Source organism: Acomys minous (genome assembly GCF_964271855.1).
Source record: "Acomys minous genome assembly, chromosome: 7".
In the NCBI taxonomy this organism is placed as follows: domain Eukaryota; kingdom Metazoa; phylum Chordata; class Mammalia; order Rodentia; family Muridae; genus Acomys; species Acomys minous.
The window spans coordinates 96,790,911-96,812,036 of NC_140488.1; the positions used below are offsets into that span (position 1 = coordinate 96,790,911).

The following is a 21,126-nucleotide window of genomic DNA, read 5'->3' on the forward strand; positions in this document are numbered from 1 at the left end:
AATCCTACTTTGTTGTGGCTTGTAATGCTTTGTGGTGTGTGTGTGTGTGTGTGTGTGTGTGTGTGTGTGTACATGTATATACATGCATGTGGAAGGCAGAAGACTCATATCCCAAGAGTTATCCACCTTGTCTTTTTGAGGCACAGTCTCACTGGCCTGAGGTCATGGATTAAATTAGAATGGCAGGCCAGAGAGCTGCAGAGTTCTGCCTCTCCCTACTCCCATCCCTTACCCCTTAGTGCTGAGGTTATAAGCAGGTGCTACCACTATGACTGACTTCCTGATACAGATTCTCGGGGAATAAACTCAGTTCTCAATTACTTTGTCAGCTGAGGCATCTCTGGCGCCTGTAATGGTTTTTCTATTTCTTTGGCTACAGTTTGTTAGTTTTGTACTCTGTACTGTTAGTGGTGGAACTCAGGGCTCCACACAGGGGAGGCAAGTGCTCTATCACTGAGCCATAGTACCTTCAGAGCTTTGGTGCATCTGTACTTGGAAGGGGTTGCTATCTGTCCTTTTCTTTTTATCTGGGTTTGGCAGCAAGTCTGTATTTACTCATAAATGAGTTACAAGCACTCCATTGTGGCCTATTTTTAGGACTGTTTACAAAAGGTCAGGGAGGGGGGTAAATTTCTTCTTTAACTATTTCATGGAATTTGCCAGAAAAGTCACCAGGGTCTGAATGTTTCTTTGTGGATTTTGTTTTTTGTTGTTGTTGTTGTTGTTGTTTGTGTGTGTGTGTGTGTGTGTGTGTGTGTGTGTGTGTGTATGTTGTGTTGTTTTTGGCTACTAAATCTTGAGTCAGTTTCTTTCTAAATAATTTACCAATTTCATCGAGTTTTCTAATTTCATTGCTATAACTGTTTTTTATTTCTATAAAGTCAGTAGTCAACTCTGTTTTTAACCTAATGTTTTAATAATGTAAGTGTTTATTTCGTTTATTCTTCACCAGTATTAAAAGACCTGTCAACCAAGAACTTTTCAAAGAACCATATTTCAGTTTATAGAGTTTCCCTATTATTTGTGAAGTATGCAACAATGGACCTAGGTAAACACCGATGACAACAGAATGTGGAAAACAGCATTGCTTTTCAAATCACTAGGTAATTTTTTTCAATAGCTATTTCAAAAGACTCTTAGCAAAATTATGACTATCAAAAAGGGCTATGCGACTTTGGTTATTTGGAGTTTTTCAGATTTTCCCCACTTTGTTCTTTAACACTTAAGCCAAGAGAAAACTCAGCCAATGCATGTTTTTGAGAAAGAGAATGAGGCCTCTTGTCATTGTTTTATCCAAGTGATGGAATATCTTCAGGCTACGTTTAGAAAAGAGTAGTGGCAAAGGGGTATCTAAGGAGAGAATGCCAGTCCTATTTGTTTAAAAAAAAAAAACAGCCTTTGAGTAAGCACTCTGGCACCAGCCTTTTAAGAGCACACAAATATAATCGAATACAGATATTTTCTTAAACAGCTGTAGAAACATGGCTGAGTTAGCCAACTAAGACAAATGAAAGTAAAAAACTTTGGGAAAACACAAATAATATACTCACCATTCATTATCCAAGGCATATCAAAGATCACTATTTTTGCTGAAAGATGAAAAAAAAGTTTTCACTTAATGTGACTTAGTACCTCTACAATGCACTATTGGTTCTACCTAATCTAGAGAAAACTACCTTGTAGGAAAAACCCAAGCTGCTTGGCTAGGATTTAATTCAGGGAAGTACTCGGTGCTGGAACTGCCTCATCATCTCACAATGGGGAGGAGTCCCAGTAATTCGCGATCATTGTCCTTTGGCAATCAGCTCATCCCTCTATTCATTTGCTGATTTAACAAAGGTACACAAGAAAATAGTTCTAGGGGCACAGGTGTAACGTGCTGCATTAGTGCTGAAAGCAGCTGCATTCTTAAAACAGCATTTACATGTCTAATTTATGGCCTCATTTATACATTTTCTTGAGCTTACACTGTTAAATTAGTCACACAGTCCCTTCCTTCTGACTCTATGAAACAGAAACTGTAGGTTTTCTTAACTGTTAGGAGCTCCAGGAAGCCAACAATTCCGAAGTACACTGGGCTGTTCCTTACATACTGAACTGAGGATATTTAGCCCTACCAACAGCTGTAAGAGAAACCAATCAGAACCCACAAAGGGGATTTGTGATGGCCAATTTATTTTTCTCTTCCAGATGAATCAATATGGAATGTCATTCTTTTCTGACAAGAGAATCCCCTAGAATGGTATGCAAAACTAGCACAAAGATAGTGCGCTAAAGAACAGGGTATCATAGGAGGTAGCCTGGCACCTGACAGGATTTGTAGAACAATTAGCCTAAGATCCCATAAAATCCAGCTGGGTGCAGTGGTGTACGCCTGTAATCCCAGCACTTGGGGAGGCAGAGGCAGAGGCAGAGGCAGGTGAATCTCTGTGAGTCTGAGGCCAGCCTGGTCTACAAAGAGAGTCCAGGGTAGCCAAGGCTATACAGAGAAACCTTGTCTTGAAAAAAAAAAAAGAGAAGAAGAGAGAGAGAGAGAGAGAGAGAGAGAGAGAGAGAGAGAGAGAGAGAGAGAGAGAGAGAGAGAGAGCGCCCCCAAACCACATTATTTTGGTAGAACACAAATATCATCTGAGGTTAACGGAAATGAGCAATATTACAATTCACCATTATATGAATCCATAAATTCGTGAATAGGCCTTTCAAAATTATCCTGGACATATTTGATAAATAACTATAATTACATTTTTTCTCAGTGGCTTATCAAAACCTTAAGTATTTCAGTCAATAGGTATTTTAGAAGGCTGCTATTTTATAAAGTTATATGAGTACTATTTCTACATGGCTTATTTTTTAATATCGTTCAATAACTATTTCAGTTTGTTTTGTCCATAAAAGAAGTAAATTAATATCATGAAGTGGTGATTCTGCAGTGTCTATTGATGGGTACTGCTCAACAAGACTTAACGAATCAGGGTATGTGCCAGGTACAGAAGGAACAGTAGAAAGTTCAAGTTTCCCAGCCTTGACACTGCCATTCTCTGTATCCAACAACATTCACAACTAGTCTCTGAAGAGACAGTAGTATAGGGCTGTATGTGGTGCTGAGTCCAGACATCCATTATGCTTTTTGTCATCCAAGGGACCCTAATTGTGGTATGTACCAGGAATGCATGCAGTCAACTCTGTGAATTTTCATTTTTGATAACCTTTGCCTCTCCCCATTTTCAATTTTTACCAAACTGGAGTTATATACGTTTGACTCTTCATATAGGTTGGTAACTTATTTTCCCCTTGGGGAATCTATCATCTAAATTCAGCAAATGAAAAAGGAGCATATAAGGCTTAGGAAAAGTCTCTTATTTGAACTCCCATCATTAACAGGAGAGTTACAATTAAAAACAAACGGAACATGGCTGAGGATATAAGTTCAGTGGTAGAATACTTGCCTGGCATGTACAAAGGCCTGAGGTTCAATCTCCAGCACCATAAGAAAACAGAACAATCTGAAACTCTATTAATACTAGAGATAAATGTATTATCTGGTTCAGTCCTTTCTCATTGCCAATTTTAAAACAGCAATTAGTAACATACTGTACTTTATTTGCCATACAATGAACTTTATTAGTACTGCTTATCTACTTTTGCATCCAGCAAGTTCCACATAATAATGTAATTTTAGACAAATATCAGTTCAGATGGGCTCATGTTGCAAATACATATATAATTGCACAGAGCTGTGTGCTATGTGTTAGAGACTGTTTTGGTATCTAGAACTTCACTTGTAACAAAAGCTGTAAAGGAAAACTGTTTCAGAAAACTGCCTATGCATCCAAGATAAGGATTTACATGTCTATCTAGGAATACCTTTAAAGTGCTCCATGAGAAAACAGTGTTTCTGGTATGAGAGTCTACAATATACAACACTATCATTTTTGAACAACATCTACATTTTAAATATATTATATTTTTATAAAGGAGTAAGTTACTTACAGAGGTATTTTGGGTAATACACCTTAAAGCAGTTGATGATAAATCGTACAAAGTCCATGTCCTAAAATAAAGATTAAAGCTTTAAGACTGTCCATATTAGACAACTTTTAAATTATACATTTCTAATAGTGATATAATATTAAATACATGTGAGATAACTAGTTTTCTCAAGAAATAAGCTAATGTAAGAATCTATAGCCCTAAGGGTTAAAGTTTTAGGTTATTAAGCTGAGAATTGGCCCTTAAATTGGTATTTTAAAACTTATCTGTATTGCTTCAAACTAGTTATATACTTCAGGCTACAAAAGCTGTGGGGATGCAATGGATATAAAAGTAATCCCACAGAGAGACTCTAAAATTCTACTGAACTCAAGCATTATTGAAAAGGGTATATAGTTTATAACATGACTAACTCAAATAATATTTATGCTATACATATATACATTATGGTATAGTATTTACTTTCTAAATATAATTTTTACCTTATAAGAACTTCAATAAAATATGGTGTATTAAGTGTTTACACAAAGATTCCACTGATCTGACATGCCAGCTTATTTAAGAAGCTTCATATTAGTTTTTTTTTTATTTGTTTTGTGTTTCAGTTTACCATCAAGAACTGTTTATTCATTCCAATTTTTAGGAGACTGTGTTAAAGCAGCTGTCTGGTTAGTTCTCTGGCTTCATACACAACAACAGAAAATTAGGTTATTAGGGCTATTAGTCATGTTTCATTCCCCATATTATTCCAAGCTAGCAGACTGTTTCATTAATTCTGTTCAGCCACCTCCTGAACACTGCTTGCTTGAAGAGCTAAGCAGACAAGCTGAAATCCAGCAGGGCTACTGAAAGATTCCAGACAGGACAGGCTATGAAGTCTTTCCTAGGAGTGAGTTGCAGTACCTTTAATTGCAGGCAACTGAAAGTAACTATTTAATATAGGAGAAGTCCTAGTATATAATAATACCTTGATAGTATTATTATAATTATATGCACTGGGCATAATTTCAAAAAATCTAGAGTTATGTAAGAGGCAGAGAAAAGGACTTCAAAAAACTAGCTATATTAAATTTTGGTTAATTTAATGTCTGTGACCCCTCTCAGATATTACTAGTCTTCAACTATTAGTCATTACCATAATTTACTCAGTTGCAATGTCCTTGCTCATAAAAGCTTGGGTTATTACTAATTTTGGGATATTTGATGTCAGTGGTGTGTGTAGACAGTGGGTTCCTATAACATATCTCCATGAAAAAGACTGTTGTCTAGTTGCTAAGGGGGCTTTTCAGAATGGTACATGTCTCATGTAAAGTGACCTTTCTCTGATGACACATGCAAGATTTGCCGTTCTAGTTCAACTGCTGAGAATGGATACATGTCTCCTAAAATGCTAATTAGTTAAAGTCTAGCTATTTGTACAATATGAAATGATTCCATTTTTTTTTAGCTAGGAAGCTGAAAGCTTACAGTCAGCATGGTATCCCAACTCTTAGTAAAGCATTTATGTTTTTCCTTGAATGCATTTTTATAAACTAACTGTGAATCATAAGAGTGTTACATAAGAGAATTTATCCAATAAAGATTCAGGTGCTTTTATAACATTAATAATGACTAAAATAGCCAATAGTATCAATAGTCTTTCTTTGCATATTAGAAATGACATCATGTGAGTCTCTTGAAAAACCATCAAATAGCTGCTGTCAATTCACTGCCCTCTATTAGGTAACAGAAAACATTACCACACGTTGTTCATGGTTGTGAGGTAATAAATAGGTGACTATGGTACCCAAAGGACATTAGAATCATAGTCTATCCTTACTAAATGTAGGTTTATTTGAGTAATTTGAGTTTTATTTATAATATAAAATGTTTTACTTTGTAAGTTAAAATCCACTCAATGGAAACTACATTTAAAAAAATGCAGGGTACTAAGATTCCTAATGTGAGAAAACATTGGTCTGTCTTCATCTCCTATAGCTCTTTTTAATTGTTCTCTTTAACCTGGTTTTGTTGTTTAAATCTAACACGTCAGTATTTTGTGCTACACAGCAGCAGTTCTTTTCATCTTAAAAAGGTATTCTCCAATATTATTACAGGTTCTTCACAAAGACTCGCATACATAGTTATCAGTTAGTTAAAACATAATTTACCATTTTGTTATGTTGGACAAAAAGACAATTTCTAATCTTCCATTATCTTTTGAGACAGTCTCACTATGCTGTCCAGGCTATCCTTGAAATCCTGGGTTCAAACGATCTTTATACCTCAGCTCCATTAGAAGTTGGGGCTATTGGTGCATATATAATAATGTACTGCTACTGCAACTAGTAAGTTAACTATGTTTTCAGACTGGTAAAGTCATGCAAAGAAAACTGGTTCCCCAAGCTTATTTTGTTTATAAAACAAACAAACAAACAAACAAACAAACAAAACCCAAGAAGTATATACAAATGTCCAAGAAAAGCAAAGAGAGTGGCATGGGGGTAAACTCACATGAGCATTTTAAACCTCCAAAGCAAGTAAAAAAAAATAAGGTCACAGAGATCATGCATGTGTTTATTTACTATTTAGTGAGCATGTTACTCTGTGCCAGGCATGGGGGTTGGTGCTGTGGGCTATTAGCATGGTCACTACAGTGACTCATGCCCGGCCACCCTTCATGTCTTACCCTCCATCTTAAACACAAGGCAGGGAACATTGCCAAATACTGAAGCGAATTTCATTCTCTGCAAATCCTATTCCACGTTTGGCTTCACACCCAATGCAAGGGAAAAATTAATCCTTTTGGATTCTGCTAGCTTCATCTTACAACAATATTTGCTTGGCAGGAAGACAGGAAAGACGGAAGGAACCAAGAGAAACTATGATTTAGGATTAAAGCAGAATGCTTACTATGCTGTTGAGTCCCGTTTCTGACATGTCAAACATCACTGTGATAGGCTTTCCATTTTCTCTCTTAGCATATCGTTCTAGCCAGAATGCAATGAGCTTCTTTTTGTCCATTATGGTTTTCTGGTCTTTTATATGATACTTCACTCTGATCCAGACTTTAAGCATAACAACAGATAAAACATAAGCATATGATATATAGAAGTTTCACATACATACATACATACATACATACATACATACATACATACATAGTCCATTTGTCCATGCCCGTATACACACACACAATCCTTTCCCTTGACATGTTCCTTCCTTCATTGATAATTCATCTTGTTTTGAATAAAGACATCTCTTCCCTCTTTAAAATGAGAAACAACTGTACTTGGGACCTTTAAGTTAAAGAATAGAAGAGGCAACTATTTTTCTCTCCTTTAGGAAATAAACAGACGTCATTTTTAAGTGAGGTGAAAAGAGAATGCAGGTGAACAAACACTATTTTGTAATAACTGAGAAGTGCTCTTCACTATGCTCATAAGAAAAGCCAATGGCTTGATAAATCAGTAGAAACCACCTTCCACCCAGAAGAGAGTCACAGGCAGGCAGGCAGGAGGGAGGCCTGGGAGAGTGCTGTGCACGGGAGTGGAACACAAACGCTTTAGGTGGTGGCAGCTAGGATTAAAATGGGATGGTAGGCAAGAAGAGAAGCAGAAAAGAGACAGGGAAAAGTTAAATGACTCTGAAGTCCTCCCTTCATTTTGGTTTTCCTATTTCAAAACCTAGCTTGGGCAGTATCATAGAGGTTAGAGTAAAAGAGGTCAGGGAGGAAGCCTATCTGGTCACAACCAGGGAAGAAGCTAATAAAAAGAAAACCGGACAGGCAGGATTGAACTTAGGAGTGGCTGGTGAAGATGAAAAGGGAGTCAGAATGACACAAAATAACAGGGGGAGGTAACAAATGGGCCAGCGCTGAGCAATACAGAAAGGGCACGAGTGGCAGGGCATGAATATGAGTTGTAGGTCATGTTGAAGGCAGCTCACAGTCAAGAGACACCAGCCGCTGGGCAGCTGGCTACGTGCACAGAGCTTGGGAATCGCATTGGATCTGCACTGTGAATTGGGAAGTTGCCAAAGCTCATGTCTTTGAGGTGATCCCGTGGGACAGTGTCAGCTGCAAAGTACAAGAAACCAAGAAAAGAACAAACTTTGGGAAACATGTTTCAGGAACAAGCCACACAAGAGGTATGAGCAAAGGAGAGGCAGGGATAAGAGGGAAACGTAGAGTACTGTCAAAATACAGTGCAATTCACAAGCTAAAGAAAAGGCAAGCAAGCTGCACACAGCCTCTCCTACCCTAGTACAAAGCCAAGCAAGCGTGGGTGATTGGAAGGGAGGATAAGAAAGTTACCTGAACAATAGAAAACACTTACTCTTCCTGACATTATTACACATATTTCAGAAAAAGCTAAGAGGACATCAGGAGAGACTTAAAGTGTGTTTTGCATATTTAGCAACTGTTCAGAGTCTCCATAAAAATAAGTACTAGGGGTTACCAAGAAGAGACTTGATACCCTATGAGCATATACAGCGGGAGGAAATCTCCCTCAGGAACAGTCATAGGGGAGGGGAATAAGGGGAAAATGGGAGGGAGAGAAGAATGGGAGGATACAAGGGATGGGATAACCATTGAGATGTAACAAGAATAAATTAATAAAAAAAATAAGTACTAGGTAGAGTGCTAGCAACAAGGGAGAAAGAAGATATTGAGTAACTAAAATGACTCTGGCTATGTTACTACTGTTCCAGCGGCATGCCTTTCTGCCTGCTACCATACTGTCAGCCATTGTGGTTGTGGCCTCTAACCCTTCCAAACTATAAGCCCCAAATAAACTCTTCTGTAAGTTGCCTTGGTCATGGTGTCTTATCACAGAAACAGTCAAGAAGCTAAGAGCCAGCATTTGTGACTACTGCTGAGTTTATAATAAGGTAAACTATGTCTTGATAGGATTTGACCGGGGTGAAGATGTCTAGTAGCAGGAAATTTGCTAAGTGTACATATGGGAAAGTTGTGTGCCTATTAATTGACACACAAACGCACATTTCAATGTCTTGAAAAGCTAAGGTATGAATTCGGTATACTTACATAATTTGTTACCTTCCTTGTCATAGCCGTGGAGATAAATACCACCAAGTTCTAATAGCCATCTTGGAATAGAGGATTCACTAAGGTCTAGGAAGTAATAAACTTTGATCAGTAATAGTAATCTATGGATCTGAAAAGAAAATTCACACTACAAAGGGAATGCTAGACAGTTGTTCTACCATCACTTGCTCAAACTTGAGCAATATACAGCTGACTTCAATTTTGAATAAAATGTCACTTATTAAAAACCTAGGAGTTCCTGGTACAAAAAGCTACTTCCTGCTGAGAAAACAAATGAAAAGATTTACAGATGATGGAAAGAACTGGAAAAACTATCTTATTCTTCTGGCTAACTTGGTAGATTCTGGTTGGGTTTCACATAATGACTTGACTCATGTTAACACTAAGAGACCACTCAATTTAATACTGTGTGGGGTCTGGGTGGAGCCCAGTGATACAGTATAAGCACACCCAAGTTCCTGGATTCTATTCCTTGCCGCCCCCAAAACAAACAAAGAAAAAAAGCCACGTTAAGAGCTATTTACACAACCTCAGAATTTGAGGGAAAAAGTCACTGTTTTGTCTTCTAAGATGACATTTTTCTCTGTCTCCCCTTTTCCTTACTACCCATCCCTTGGCCCCTCCTGGGCTGTGTGTGTGTGTGTGTGTGTGTGTGTGTGTGTGTGTGTGTGTGTGTGTGTGTGTGTGTGTGTGTGTACTTGTGTACAGATCAGGCATTGATTTAGTTATACTATTATACTAGCCAGCTAGCAAACCCCTGGGATCCTCCTGTCCACACCTCCCCACCCCCACCCCCATCCCTCAGATTACAAGTGCCATACCTAGCTTTTGGAGTGAGTGCTAGGGATCTAAACTTAGGTCATTATACTTGTGGAGCAATCATTTTACCTACTGTGCTGTCTCCCCACCCCCAAGATGGTGTTTTTCTACAAAGTTTTTGTTGTTGTTGGGTTTTGTTTTGTTTTTGTTTTTATTGAGACAGGGTTTCTCAGTGTAGCTTTGACTGTCCTGGACTCACTTTGTTGACCAGGCTGGCCTTGAAGTCACAGCGATCCAACTGCCTCTGCCTCCCTGAGTGCTGGGATTAAAGGCGTGTACCACCACGCCCTGCACAAAAAGTCTTATAGATGGTAAAGTCTAAACTTTTAGAGCAGGTGGAAAATAATTCAAGAAAATATAATGTGCTTTAGTGAGAAAAACAACAGACCCAAGCGGCTTCTAAGGGAGGCTGGGAACCAACATGGCAAGGCAGCATAGGGTCGACTTCCGTTTCACTCCCCAGAGTTTCCCAGAGAACTGTCAAGGTCTCCCCCCTTCCCGACCCCCCAATTCCCTCTATCTCACATCTTCGCTATATGTCAGCAGAAACTAGCAACCTGTGCAAGAATGCACATATAGTTGAATTTAGTAGGAGATTCTCAATGAGTTACAACATACACACGTATACTTTACTCTGAATAAAAGTATTTTGTATATGATTTAGAAATTGCAGATGTGTAATTTTTTGCTTGACTAATATACACTTCTTTGTTTAAGCTGCCTATAGTCTTTATATTTCCCATCATTTTACTTCTTAGATTTTAGATATGAACTTTCTTATAGACTCTAGTATAAAGAATGAGGAGAAAATTAACTCTAGATATGTTAACTATTTTGTATTTAAGTCTTTAGACTCAGTCACATAAAACTCCCTCTAAGATTTCAAGCACTCATTTTGATGACACATTTCAATCTAGCAGTTTAAAAGGTTTAGAGAAGGCTGCCACCGGTATCCTTGGGGATAAACTTGGTTTTCTGGGCTCCCCATTCAGTTTTGGAACACTCACAGCATGAACCCTCTGGGGATGTGGACAGGCCTGAGAAACAACTGAAAAAATATAGGACAGCAATATCTTCTTATTTTTAAGCCTAATATGACAGACTATTTTGTCATTGTTTAATGGAATTGAACCAAACTCAGACTGGGCAACAATGCTTTTAGTGAAGATATGTAAGTTGGTTTCCTGTGATCTGATTTTCTTATGAGCGGTTCTCCTTTTAAGATTTTTTTCATTCCCTTTGAAGGTATGATTAGGCCTCTAAAGATAATAGTCTAGAGTTTATGATGACTGCTAAGAAGGTGTACAAATACAAACATCTAACAGTAACATTTCTACAGATGTTATTACTCTGCCAAGGCTAAGTCAAACAGCTTACCATTGACAGAAAATTCTTTCCTCCATTGAAAACTCTCATCAAGCATCTTCAGTGTTTCATCCACAACATTATGTCTCCAATATAAGTAACTTTCAACCCAATTATCATCTTGCTGAAGCCTTTCTACATCACGTGGATCGTATTTTTCTGATTTTTCTAGGAAAAACAGTAATGAATATCTAAATCAGGTTAATTCTGCTATGAAAAAAACATAATGACAAAGGAAATGAAAGATCTGGAAGACAAGTTTCTCTAAGACATACATAGGGATGTTTTTCAGGTGAAAATGAAATCTAAACAATTGATGAGATTTCAAAGCAAGAGCCGAATAACGCAACCTAAAAACTACACATTTGAGAAGATGTTCATGCTGTTTTGGAATTCTTGGGGGCTCAACTGATCTGCCTGCCTCAGCCTAAGTAGCTGGAACCACAGGCATGCACTTCTATACCTGATACAGAGCATCTTAAAAAAAATCAAGTGGAAAACTGTCCATATCTAGAGTGTATTAGTTAATACATTGTTCCTATGACAAAAAAAGAAAATCAATCAAGGAAGGGAAGACTTTTTTAGGTATATATTATAGGGTGATCTCTAACTTGTGTTCCTTCTTCCTCAGTCTCCTAAGTCCTAGGATTATAGGCATGTACCAACAAGACCAGATGAGAAGGCATTGCTATTGGGTTCATAGTTTCCGAGGCATTAGTCTGTGCCAACCATCACTAGTATTCCTTAGCCTGTTATGAGGTAGTATGCCATGGCAGAATGGTACTAGAGAATAAAACTGCTCATATCATGTTGGAGAGGAGCAGAGAGATAGCCAGCAAGGGGCCAGGGAATGGGCATACTATTCAAATCCATATCCCCCAGGGTCCAACTTCTTTCAGCAAGACCACTCAGCTATGAACTCATCAATGGATCTGTCCAATGAAGAAGTCAGTGCCTTCGTGATCCAGTCACTTTTCAACTGGTACCAGCTGGGGGCCAAGCAAGCGTTCAATGCTCAAGCTTTTTCAGGGACTATTTCACATCTAAACCACTGCATGCAACAGGATAACATTTTCAGGGTCCAACATTTCCAATAATTTAGTGGAATAATTATATTCAGTTATAATTGTGTATCATTTTCATATACATGCCATATTCCCCACTAACTTCTTCACTATATATTCCTCCTTGCATACTATTCTCACTAGTTTATTGTAAGTGAATTCTTCTGGTTTCCATAGAATCACTTCTACAAACCCATATTCTACCACTTGGCAATACTCTTTTCTCAGATACTTCTTCTTTTCAAAAATATTTCCTGTGACCCAAAGTAATTTTTCACTGAGCAGCAACAGAACTTCGTTTAGCTTTTTCTTAAGGCACACAACAATTTATATCTTGAATTAGTTCCTGGTATGCATGCCATCTTTCCCAAATAAACAGTAAAGGCCCAGAGCCTGTACATCTTAAGAATTCTGCAAAGCATATAGCACAACATTTGTTGACTCTATTCTGTCTTTATTTTTAATTTCTCAATATCTATCCCCTCCTAAGTGATAAAGCAAACAGTTTTGTAAATTTCCCCGGCTTCTGCATTTCCTTTTCTTTCATAAGCATTTAGACACTAAGTCGTACAGTGTCTACCTCCTTTCCATTTGCACTGCCTTCAGTCTAAGGCCTTGAGAGACTAGATGAAAGGGCAGCAAAGTATAAAGTGCATTGAGACAATTAACCTCTTGGAGTCTCTACTTTTTTAATCTTTAAACTGTTTGATATACTCAGAGGCCTGTGTGAGGGTCAGACGAAAAAGAATGTATGAAAGTGCTTAGAAATTTAAAACATCACAAAATCAGAGTCCATAAATCATACATTTGTGGAATGTCATCTGGGGTATAGTTTTCAATATATGGGCTCTATTTTTCTAATCCATAAAATGAGTGGTTCCACACTAGATAACCCTTAGGAAGTAGTTTTAGCTCTGTAATTTGAAAATTCATTAGTATTCCAATCACAATTTCCCTATAATTATCAATGACATTTGAGAGCATAAGATGGCTTTAAAAGAGTTAACATAGCCTCCTGTCTCATTAAGGAGGGATCGTTTAGTTTGGCCATTGTACCAGGAGGATATTTTTCTTAAAAAATATCGCTGCCTTCATCCACTTGTAGGAAAAGGCCTCCATATACCCAAGTTTGTGTAAGCACAGCTTATCAGTTCTTCTTCCCAATAAAAATGGTGGCCAGTGAAAAAGGTGACCAAGTAAGCTCCCAATCAAACACACTTAGCATGTAGAAATGTTCTGTGAGTACACCACCATTTTCTCACAGAAGACATTAAAAGGGAATACCTCCAAAGGTCAAGGTTTAATAACATTTGCTGTACCATTAGAGACTTTCTAAAATAAACCTGGCTTTTGTCTCGCCTTTTCTCATGAATATGGTAAGTACTACAATGACTACTTGCCTTGGCTTGGGTCACAGAGTCAGCGATTTTACCCACTGCTTTTGTATAATCAGTACAAATGTCAGCTCAATGAAAGAAGCAAAGGATATTTTAGGATGATGTTGAAAATGGTTTTGACCTTACAGGCTTCTGGAGGCGTCCTCGACCTCAGCTAGGGTTCCATAGTACACTGCAAAGTACTTTTTTAGAATAATATTTGGCAAGTGACACAAACTCAGTAAAAATTAACCATAATAAGAAAAGTAAAGCATCATTGTTCACATTACTACTACTGGAAATCTATCTACTACTACTAGCATTAACAAAACACAGACCCTTACTAGAAATCCAAAGTCTTTTGGTAGTTTTCATGGACACCAGTCTCTGAAACCAGAAATTTCCATTCAATGTGATTATTAATAGGCGGGTATTTACCTAGGAAATATGGTTGTTGCTGTTTTAACCATGTAACCCCAGAGGAGCACAAATGAAAGAGGGGAAGAGACAGCTGGAGAGGGGAAGCGGTAGAGTTTGGCAGAGAGAGGCAGGAGCAAGCTCGAGGCAAAGGGAGAAAGAGCAAGAGGAAAGAGGGAAAAGGACAAGGGAGGCAGGAGGGAGAGGACACAATAGGGCAAGAGAGAAAAGAGACAGCCGAAGGACATAAAGGCAGACAGAAGAGAATGAGAACAGAGAAGGAGGTGAACAGTCAACATTCTATGGCTTAGGAGCACATGCTTAAGGGACACTATTAACTACTCTTAGTACAACAAAATCTACTTTTCTTTAAAATTCATTATACGTTATTCATTTGTATTATTTATAGTGTGCATATGTGGTAGTCAGAGGACAATTTTCTGGAAGTCAGTTCTCTCCTTCGCCTGTGTGTATTACAGGAATTTAACTCAGTTTGTCAGATGTGGTGGTAGGCACCCTTACCCACTGAGCCCTCGTGTCAGCCCCAACTCTCTTTTTTTCATACATAGGCTTTAGATTCCTCCATGAATCTTTAGTATAGAACAGTCCTGACAGGGGTTTGGGAGAGCAGTACAGACCCTGGATGTGTTAAGAACGGAAATCACCGGGCAAAAAAGAAAACAACAAAAGATTCCCTTAGCACTTGGCTACAATCTCCTCTGAATCTCTCCGTCTCTGTCAGGCTAGCTGGAAGACTGAGGGAAAGGTGATCTCCCCTGACAGAACAAGTCTCATGTTTCAGCAAGTAGCAAAATCACAAAGCGCTGGTAACACAGGCTTTCTTGGATCCCTCGCCTCGATTGGGAACTTTGGGGGAGAGCCAAGAATCAGCAGGCAGCCATAAAGATTCTATGTAGTGGGCCTCTGGTCTACTGCAGGATTTGACAATCCCTGTCACCTTCCCCCGTGCAGGTTAGCTAGAAAATATCTTCAACCTTGAGGGACACAGATATCCCCTGTTGCTGATACATTGTATGTATACTTAAGGACCCTTTAAAATATGAACTGAACGAAAAAAATTTTTCTCAGGCCTTGGATGTCTAGTCATTGCAGAGAAGGTGGAATGCTCTGTCTCAATTGCTTTCCTTCAAGAGTACAGGGGCTCAATTTTCACCAGTCACCAGCTATCCAGGCTAACCAGACTTCATGGATTTTTGCCATCCCTACATCTTAGGCACTGTGCCAAGTTGTCCGTGTGGGCTTAGTGTATACCATCTGTGTGTTTGCTCTTCTTAGTCCAAGTCAAATGGGAGAATGTGGGGGCCCATTTCATTAAAAAGCCAGGCCTGGTGACACGAGCCTGTAATTCCAGTTACTCAGGAAGCCAAGGTAGGAAGATCGCAAGTCCAAGACCTACCCCAGAGTCACAGTGAATTCCAGGACAGCCAGGACACTTCACATCTGTCTTCAAACTAAAAACTGAGAAAATGGTAGTGTGCTAGGCCAGCATGTATGAAGCCAACATACGCACGCATCCATGCACGCACACATACACACACCATATGGAAATATTGTTCATGAAAAATAAGCAATAGCCATCCATTTTAAGGAGCAGCTCCTTAAATCATACCCACAAATGTCAGAATCCCTGTGTAATGGGAGGAGGGCATGTGGGGTGTGGGGTTAAGGCTCCAAGAGGTCAGGGACTTTGGAAAGTCACCTCCTTGCTCTTGTAATCCCTACCAACAATAAATGCACATATTTTTTTTACAGAATGATTATTTCCATGAAAGTCTGCCCCCCCACCACCAACCCTGACATTCTCAGGTCCCAGATCTTCAATAATGGATTGCACTGTTCTTGCCCCTTTGAAAAGTTAAACATTTACAGAATAGAAAATAAAGTTATCAGATACTTAGGCAACAAACACCCTGGGGGAAAAAAACCCCAAGCTTAATGACTTCAGCTAAAATTACTGTTGATCTTTCCATATAAGCTTTCTATTAGTCTTAACATTTTTTTGGTAATTTCCATTGTGATAACCTCATTAAACCATGGGTTATTTAGCAGAAATGAGAATTACACACATTGCTGGGAAGTTATTAATCCATAGAGGTATGATGTTTTGGCTTCCTAAAATTTAATTTGTTTTTAAGTACCTGTTTATTATGACTCCAATGCCTAATGGTGTGAGAACCTGGACTGTATGATCTAGCTGCTTTAAATTTTCTGAGACTTCTTTTATTACTGATTGCATGATAAGTGTATTAAAGCTATGTAAAAGATCACAAAGTAGAAATATATATTTTAAAAGTACCTATTTTCTGTTTGTTGGGTACAAAAACCTATACACTCAAACAGACAAATACACAAGTACACAAACACATATACATACTAAACACATTAAGGATACACACACACACACACACACACACACACACATAAATCTGTATGTCTACAATCAAGTTTGTTCACTGTGGTCTTAAAATCTAAAAAACTTAAATGTGCTTTTACTTGCTTTGTTCTAGTTGCAAAAGAAACTTGCTGAAATTGATTCCTTCACATGTGTACGGATTGTTTAAGTTTCCTTTATAATTCCAGGAACCTGCATTTTTAAGGCTATATGCATCATTAAGTAGTTTTTGAGTTGTTGAATGTCTTGCTCACTGAGAAAATACAGCAATATAGTGATAACATAACCATGGCCAATTAGGAAAACTAAGTAATATAAGTAACAAGTTCTATAATAAACATACATTTTGTAATATTGTTTAGTGAAATGAAACAAAAGTAACAAATGTATGTCCTTTCATTCTTTAGAAAATGGTAACTGAAGGTTTTGTTGTAGTCTCTATCTTTTTTTTTTTTTTTAATTTGAGACAGGGATCCATGTATACCAAGATGGCCTCACACACAATTTGGAACTGGACTTCAAATCCTGATCTTCCTATCTTCACCTCAAGTGCTGGAATCATAGACCTGAGCTATCACACTTGGATCTTCTGGATGTTTTATTATGGTAGTTAGCTTTAATTGTCATCTTAACACAAACCAGAACCATCTAGGAAGGGTTTCAATGAGAAACTGTCTACACTGGGTTGGCCTGTGACATGTTTGTGAATGATTGTCCTAATTAAGTTAATTGATGTAGCAAAGCCCAGCCCACTGTAGGCAGCACCATTTCCTTGGCAACAAGTCCAGGACTATCTAAGAATTGAGGAATTAAGACTATATGCATACATTTCTCTCTTCTCTTGATTATAGATGTAATGTGACTTGCTTGCTACTTGATTTACCCATAATATTGGATTATAAGTGAAATAAATCAATTTCTTCTCTCAGTTGTCTTTTGGTCAGGGTGGCTTCTTTCTTTCTTTCTTTCTTTCTTTCTTTCTTTCTTTCTTTCTTTCTTTCTTTCTTTCTTTCTCTCTCTCTCTTTCTTTTTCTTCCATAGCAATACAAGGAAACTAAAAGACTTAGTAAATCAGAATAATTGTTAGAGATTAAATTTTCAGTAATGAAAAATCTCTCCTGAACCCAATTATCCAGAACACATGTTAAGGTTGGAGATGCAGTTTACTGGTATGACACTTGTGTGGCCTAAGTAAGAGCCTGGGCTCCCTAATACCACAAAAATGAAGAGTACACTGTAATTTATATAAACAGACTATACTCTTGTTCAAGCTTTTAAAATAATTGTGACTAAAACAAAATCTCTATCCTAGAACTGACTGGTTTTCATTAGCAGGTGGTTTAAAACTTAAAATGTCACTAAACATTAAAAACGAGGATATACGTTGAATAGGGATTGATGACTTAGAGATATGAATTATTAAAACCCACAGAAAGATAAAATGATATTTTCTAGGCAATGTAAGTGTCATTAGTGAGACAAAAGATTAACAGGTCTACCAGTTATTTATTCTCATCTAAGTTTACAACTCAGGCTTTTGTGGAAAGTCACAATTTCATGCTCTCTAAAGCAGAGGATTGATAATTTTAGATCTATCATAAAGATAAAGGTTGATTTTAAAAGCTGACTGATATAAATAAGTATATATACTTATTATATATGTAATATTCTTATACATATACTGTAGAACACATAAATCAAGCTAATGAAAAAACATATTTCACTTTTGCTGTACGTGCGCAGGTATACAATATTGCTATTAACTATACTCACAACTTTCATAAAGTTGTACTAAGAAAAACATGGACGCCATCAAAATGTCTAAAAATGGATTATCTAAATTAAATGGCAATTGTCTCTTATTAATAGATCCAAATATTAAAAAATAATAGAAAATATTGCCTACTTTATAAAATGGGGAAATAAGATCATATCAATAAAAATGTAACATACAAGTCATAATCAGGATGGTCTTAAGTAGAATTGTTTCTAGATGGTATGAAGGCTTTTGATTTTTCTGCTATCAACTAAATTCATTTAAATAAATTCACATACCTGTAAAATCAGACACCCTTGAGCTCAGCTGCCTCTCTACATGTACTGACGTACAAACACGTCACCTGGACATCCAAGGTTCTCTACCCTGTATTTCTACTGTTTTCACCCCTGTGCACATCTCTCTTCAAGGCTTACCACAGCAAGCTTCCCAGCGTTTTCTGAACATGCTGCATACCTTGTCTCCTGAGAGCCATTACTCAGAATGTCTGACCCACCTACATTACCTTCTCTACCTGGCCAAGTTCCACCTAAGTGCATAGGAAATACCACGTGGGTTAGTCAGCTGTCACCACAACAAATATCTGAGATCAAGAGAGTAAAGGTTTATTTTTGCTGAGACTGTCAAGAGGTTCAGTCTGTGACCGGTTCGCCTAGATGCTTTTAGACCTGTGACGAGGAGGGACAACAGGCAGTGAGCCTGTAGCAGGCTCAAACTACTGAGGACATAGCCAGGGAGCCACAGGAGGAGGAAGGAACCAGGGTTGCATAATTTCCTTTAAAGGCACCATTCCCAAGAACCTGAGACTCCTTTACTAGGCAAACTGCTCTTAAAAGAGTCTGCCATTTCCCAATAGCACCATGTTTTCGAGCAAGTTTTTTTTATGGTCTGGGAGCTGCCAAGCTTTCCCATGAGGTTGCTTCTTAGTCAGTACCAACCCGATCACCAAGAGGTAGCTCTCCTTGTCTTAGCGCTCATCACTCTTCTTTGATAAAGGGTGTCATGGCTCTTAGGCTGGACTGCAGATCACTGGGCAGTCAAGGAGAACTTTTCTAACCTCCTAATCCTGCTTTCACCTCCCACTTTCCAGGATTTCAGGGATGTGCCACCGTGCCCAGGGACTCCTTTGGTTCTTATTACTTGGGGTTCAGTCGGCCTTATTTAGCGGATTATCCTTGTTCTAATACTTTCACTGGATTGTACAAGTTAGAAAAATGGCTCTATCATGCAACTTTCTCTAATACTGACAAAGTGTTTTATACAATTAAGCAGATAATGAGTACTTTCAGAACTGAATAAATTATTGTCACAAAGAGAAAGAAGAAAGAACAGAAAATGTTTCTCATTTTGAGACTCAGCATGGAATTTCTCACAGTAACAATGGGGGAGAAAAGTAATTACGGCTCCTCTTTTCTTCTTTTTGTTTGCTCAAAAAGCTATCCATATTTGGTAACATTTTTTACAGGCATGAAAAGAATGAGCTTGGGATTCCCAAGAACCTATCTTCAATGAATGTCTGAAGATATATCTTCGTGGATAATAAATATTTTTATTTAGGAAAACATCATTATGGCTTTTCTGCCTTAAACCTTTCATGAAACAAAATATTCATGAAAACATAGGCTGTGGAATACAAAAGTAAATGTTCTTAACACTGTTAATTTTTCTTCTTATTTTAACTATCTACCTACTTATATATTTATATTTTTAAAAGATAGGATGTCACATTTATTTAATGCTTACCTGGATGCTTACCTGGAACTCACTATAATAGACCATGCCACCTTGGAACTTAAATGCCCTCTGCCTCTGCCTCTTGAGCTCTAGGATTATATGTATAAATGAACCCCATCAGCATTACCAAAGGTAATTTCTAAAATGCCAACTTATAGGGGAGAATACATATAACTAAAAAGCCTTATCACATTTCAGGGTACAAAGTGCAACTACCAGATGAGGAAGACTTCCATGGTTTCCAGTTTCCTTGCCAATAGAAGACCTTAATATTTACAATTGCTGTGCAGATAGCTCACATACCAGTTCACCTATCCCTGTGTGTGTGTGTGTGTGTGTGTGTGTGTGTGTGTGTGTGTGTAAAACCATCTCAATACTTAATGCCATACACAGTGACTGTCTCTTCTCAAAAAAAGATTGTCTTCATGATATACATTGTGAAGGCTGTATTTTTTTTTTGCCAAACTTTTGACAGGTACAGGGTACAGGTACAGGTTAGGGTAGTTCTTAATTTGCAATGTCAATTCTTCCTAAGTTCTTCTAATGCATATCTTTAAGTGGCACTATATTCGTTCAGTGAGTATGCATGGAATACTGTGCAAGGTATTGAGGAGTAAGAAAAACACATGAAGCTCCTGCTTTCACATTCTAGATGCTGCTACTAGCTAAACCCATCTATTATCTACTGGAGGAAATGAACAATAAACAAAAGACAATTATAGGTTGGGATGGAAAGTAAGCAGGACAGGAAGCTACTTAATAACCAGTGAAGGTCTCTTAGATACATTGAAACCCTGAAAAGACAGAAAAAAAAAAAAAGACCTAGCCTTATATTCTAACTAGGGAAAAAACATCCCAGGCGGGGAGAAATGGAAATGTCCCAAGATGCAAACAGACTCATTTTGTTTGAAGAACACAAGTGAGGCAGTGTAGTTATATTTTTCAAACTGTGGGTCATGTTTTAGACTGTGATACCAAGTTTGTGGGTCACTGTATTTTAAAAAAGGAAGTCAAATAGCAAATGCACCAGTCACATGTTTTTGGACTAAAGATCCTTTAATGAACTTTGGTGTGTGTGTGTGTGTGTGTGTGTGTGTGTGTGTGTGTGTGTGTGTGTGTGT

The 21,126-nt window shown here is 37.9% G+C and overlaps 1 protein-coding gene across 4 annotated transcripts in view; it reads right to left on the reverse strand.

Annotated features, from left to right (window-relative positions):
* The window catches only part of MOSPD2 (motile sperm domain containing 2), a 47,734-nt gene that overhangs the window by 24,588 nt on the left and 2,020 nt on the right, over window positions 1-21,126 (reverse strand). For 3 of the 4 annotated variants that reach the window (XM_084790335.1, XM_084790334.1, XM_084790336.1), the window contains exons 3-7: window positions 11,237-11,392; window positions 9,020-9,106; window positions 6,883-7,037; window positions 3,991-4,051; window positions 1,551-1,589 (exon numbers count right to left, since the gene is read on the reverse strand). In XM_084790335.1, the coding sequence (XP_084646461.1) occupies window positions 1,551-1,589; window positions 3,991-4,051; window positions 6,883-7,037; window positions 9,020-9,106; window positions 11,237-11,392 (498 nt within the window). Of the gene's footprint in view, window positions 1-1,550; window positions 1,590-3,990; window positions 4,052-6,882; window positions 7,038-9,019; window positions 9,107-11,236; window positions 11,393-20,014; window positions 20,095-21,126 lie in introns of all 4 variants that reach the window. The other variant, XM_084790337.1, reaches the window with a different exon arrangement.